Here is a 4964-nt window from a genome sequence, read left to right on the forward strand (position 1 = left end):
CTCTTTTTCCACCCCTGAGAAGGAAAAAGCTATGCTTTCAATGGAGATTGTTAATATAGGCATATAAAACCAAAAAGTATACATTTTTTTCCTACACTTTATATTAAAGCTACTTCTGAAATTGTCCTCATGGATTGTTTTAACAAAGGATGGACCTAATGTTTGGTGCGTGTATATAGCTTTGTCAAACTTCTGGGGGACAGGAATGTTGCAGTAGACAGATTACAAGAGTATGTTCAGAGCCTCCCAGTGACATTTCCTAAATTTATTTGACTTGAAAGTATTATTCTATTTTTTAAGTGCAACTTCAGTTAACATTTACAATTAATACTAAAGCTGACGACTGTTTGAGTTAGTACTAATACTGCGATGGAAGCGGATGGGATGGAGGAAGAAAAGGATGAAAGAGGGGCCGAAAGTGAGTTGTTGGCTTACTTCACTTTGTGGTGTTAAATGCAGTCCCTTTTTTGTTTGTTTGTTTGTTTTTTTTTCTTCTTCCTTGGAGTGCTTGAATTTTTGTTAATTTGCTTCATCCCAGAGAAATTTTATTTAGACTTTTTTCTTGCTGAAACGTAAAATTTCCCACTGAGTTTATTTTTAAACTATCTGCCGTGCTCATTGCAAAGCTCACATGCATTTTACCTACGTAATCACAGAAGCTCAAGAAGGTTCTCTAAAGTTCAGATTTGTCTATGTGCAGCGGTAAGGTGTGTGCCATTTTCTGCGAGGCAGGAAAATGTCAGGAAGATTTAACATCTAACTTTTCCAGTTTGAAGTCGCAAACCGAACCCCGTGGGTGCATAGAAACCACATGTTCTGCTCTTCCATTCTGTTGGATGTTTTCTGCTTAGGGAGGATTGTGGGTTTTGTCTTAGAAGGATGCAATTTCTTTCTGAATAATTCCTATGGTATCAAGAAATCGAATGAGCTATATCATTCTGTAATTTAATAATTTTTCCTCAATCTCTTCTGTAACTATATTGCCTGCCTGAGGGTACCAGCAACCTTAATTTCACTGTTTTATAACCCACAACAGTTAACACTTGACCTAGGTCATTAACAGGATTATCAGCAAATTTGTTTAAGCTTTTACTGACAACCTGAATTGCTTCAATAATATTTTGACTGTGCAGACAGGAAACTTCTTGTAACCTCTCAATCTAGCATAAAATTAATTTCTTGTGAACACAGCTACCAAAAGATCAATACGGTAAATCTGCTTACAGTACTTGGTTTCAAATAGTGTCTGTTTTGGTTTACAGCAAGAAGGTTCCAATCAGCCTCTATTTTCAGTCTGTGTTGGATTTGGAGATGTGGTTTCATCTTTTGTTCATTTATTACCGTCTCAGAACTTCGTGTAACTGCATGATTAAATGCACCATTTTATCTGGGCTGGTCTCTGGTAACACTTAAAATCGCTGAAGACGACTTACTGTGCCTTTGTAGAAATGACAGCTCCTGGCACGGTTTTGAAAAATGCAGTGTTTGCACGTGGAGCAAAATGCCTGCCCAACTTTCGCATGTAATTTTGGGAAAGGCTGGCAATACTGGCAACTTTTCGGTAGAAGCTAAAGGGCTTGCATGGGGAAATGCCTTTTACAAATCCCGCCTCACTGTGTGTCAGATACCGTTAGGTCCAGATAAGTCTTCATGTATCGTGACACAATTCCTCCTGGTGCCTCTAGCTTGCTCTTGAGTGTTTATCTGCAAAAGAAGTTAAAAGTAGGTTTAGAAATCTTAATGTGATACCTTTTGAAATTTAATTTCAGAAAGCTCAAAGTCATGGGGGTCTAGAGGGCTGTTTTTCATACAGCTGTATCTTATTCAAAGCTTCTGCACTTAATCCTAAGCTGTACGATTAGACAAATAATGAACATGTTTTAAAATTCACACCACGATGTTTTTAAAATCCTGTGCAACAGGAGAAGTAAGTTGGGTAAATTCCTCATTTTCTGTCAACATTTTTGATAGCAGGCTGTAACACGTGGAATAATTTATTTTCTTTTCTTTTCTGTTTGTCACTGAAGTTTGGCTTGACTTACTGCTGATTTCAATACGGTGTATTAAAAAGAAAAATCACTACATTGGCTATAGCAAACTTAAAGCAGATGTTTGAAATACAAAGATGTCCAAATTTGACACAGCAATTAATTCTTATTGCAGTTAATTTGGATACAATGTATTTGCTACCTGACAAAGCGGTCAGGGCATAGAAACGGGATAGAAGTCTTCCGTACTCTCAGCCTCAGGAAATTAGGCTTCAGAGGCACTAGCAGAAGGGAAAGCATTAAACAGATAATAGGCACGCTAAGTTTAACAGTTGTTTACATGAAATCTTTGCAAATCAGGAGTGCATTCTGATTGAACTTAAATTTTTCATTCCCATCTGGGAAGATATACAAATTAGTTTCAATTTTTTATATTATCTGCCAGAGTTAAGTAAATTGCTATTAGTATACTTACTTCTGATTCTGTTTGAGAACTTGCAAGTTCTCCTCTAGGAGCGTATGTCATGGCTCTTGTTCTTGTAATCCCCACTTGATGAAAGTTTAGAAATACGGATGCAGGTGTTCATTTTCTTGTTTTCAGAGCTCTGGATTTTATCACCAGCGAGGGTCACTACAGAGCTGTTACCGAATACAGCAGTACTGTTTGTAGATTTTTATACGGAGCCTGAGTTAGTTCCATAGGGTACCTGTAATTCATGTAGGTACCGCCACTTTGTAGCTGCTGTTTGATTTTTCTTTAAAAGTATAAACAACTGGAGATACGATCATGTCCTTGCTTTTGTTAAAGTTCAAAGCTCTACTCAGCGGAGCTGGTATTGAAACACAGAAAGGTAATTTTGATACCCTGAGGTGCAAAACTGGCTGGAGTTGTCCAGAGGCGTTGGATAAAATTTCAGAGGTGGGGCAGGGGGATCTCACTAACCTGTCACCTTTCTAAAAGATAATTTCAGCTTCCGAACAGTACCTTTTCTGGAGTGAGATGTGGGGATTTCTAATTTTTTTTTTTAAACATTTCCTTTCTTATGAAAATGAATGGTTCGATTCGTTGAAGCATTGTTGAAAATAAATATATTTACGAGGAGGAAAAGACTTACAATAAGAAATGGTAGAGTGAAATGGAAGAATTTTTGTTTACAAACACGTGACTACTGTCAGGTGATCCGTTTTGCTAAAAATTCACTGCAGTGGTGTAGCCCTTCTTATTTCCGTAAACACTTTAGAGCAGTAGCTTTTATTTTTTAATATTTAAACTGTTTTAAACAAGAACCAAAACTCAAAAGAAAATAGCTTAATTCAGAAGATTAGATATGAACTCCCAGCGGTGTAATTTTGGAAACAGAACGTGGCAGTAATTTGCTGCGTTAGGATTGTGTTCCCCACTGGTAGTCTTGTGCTTCTTAATTTCTTAGGCGCCTGATAAATCCTAGCACAAGTACTTATTTTGCAGTGTAAGTACTCATTTTGCAGTGTGAAACTGATGTAAGGTTAAAATTCTGTCCCTTGGACTGAAGATTCCTTGTAAATTTCTGCAGTGAATGAATGAAAGAAGTAAAGATAGAGAAATAAAGATAATCCTGTCTGAAAGAAATCTTGGGACGGTGACAAAAGAGTTCCAGACTGTGAGAGTGACGGGTAGACTGAATGAAACACCAGCATGTACAGCCTTAAATTTGCAGAGATGTTATTAAACCAGACACACTGTAAGAAGAAACTTTAGTGCCACGCTTCTCTCTCTTTTTATTAAACTACTGTGTCCTGCTGTTTCAGGCAAAATATGGAGGAAAATCCCATTAATCTGCTGGAAAAATATTGATGAAAGAAGAATAGCAGACCAAACGAACAGTGGTTGAAACTTGCTAGCAATGAAGTGAACAATAGGATGAATGTTAAGATTCAGTCAGGCAGTTTAGTGTAATAAGGTGTGGGACTGGTGCTTTCTTTTTTTTTTTCTTTTTCCCCAGCTGGTTTCTCATACCATATTTATATCTATATTTGGATGGAGAGGTTTGCATTGCATTCGTCTCTCCTTTTAAAAATAATCATTAAAAAAAACCTGCTAAAGTATAGCTGCCTCACATAAGAGGGCAATTATTAAAACCAGAACTTTTAAATTGGTGCCTAGGAAAAGAGGGTTTTGTAGAAAATGTAGAGTGAAGAGTTGCCATTTAAATAAAAAATAATTAAAGCACCAAAATATGTTTTGGTCCATGGTAGGCTTCCCACAAACTTTGTGCAGTAACAGATAGCAATGAGTGACATTGGATTTCTTGATTTAGTTGTTGAGAAGCTAGAACGCAGCTAGAGGGTTTTTGCTGTTTGCTTTTTTTGACAGGCAAGGCTTTTTGAGAGATGGCTTTTGGAGAGGGACAGAGAAGAATTAAAAGAAGAGCATAGGTAGGCGGAGATGAAGTGAAAGTTGGACCTGAATGTTAGAAAAATCAGACCAAAATCCAAACATTCTCCAATTAATGATAGTGTTAGGAACCCAGAATTCAGTGCTGACAATGATCTCAACACTGAGCAAAGCACAAATTAAGAAATTCCTTGCCTCCCTGAAAGTCTAAGCTTTGTTTACATTAGTAGGCTTCATGACTATGATTTACCAGTGGTGAATTTCAACAGTGTCTGCAGTTTAGGCAGGGTAGAAGTATTTTTACCATTCTTTTTAATCTTTCTGTAATGGTGCTTTCTTTTAATGAAAAAAAAAAAAAAAGGAAAACAAGTTATGTCTGTTCAGCCTTAATGTTCATGACCAGCTGTGGAGGACACCACTTAAGGCATTTATATCAAAACAGGTTCTGAGATGGTAAGGGCCTTACCCTGCCAAAACTTTTCTCCCACGGATGATTTACCTCGGAGAGCAAATGTCCTAGCAATGGTTGAGAGTTCAGGTTTTTTGGAGAAGGTGGTTACAGCTATGGAAAATATACTGTGCTCACCCAAACCATCTAGAGG

The 4964-nt window shown here is 37.3% G+C and overlaps 1 protein-coding gene across 1 annotated transcript in view; it reads left to right on the forward strand.

Annotated features, from left to right (window-relative positions):
- The first annotated feature begins 369 nt into the window (after positions 1-369).
- Positions 370-4964, forward strand: part of EPHA3 (EPH receptor A3) — a 231713-nt gene continuing 227118 nt past the window's right edge. The window contains 1 exon segment of the mRNA XM_009323937.1: positions 370-418. Within this exon segment, the coding sequence (XP_009322212.1) occupies positions 370-418 (49 nt within the window).

Source organism: Pygoscelis adeliae, unplaced genomic scaffold, assembly GCF_000699105.1.
Source record: "Pygoscelis adeliae isolate BGI_AS28 unplaced genomic scaffold, ASM69910v1 Scaffold124, whole genome shotgun sequence".
Lineage (NCBI taxonomy): Eukaryota > Metazoa > Chordata > Aves > Sphenisciformes > Spheniscidae > Pygoscelis > Pygoscelis adeliae.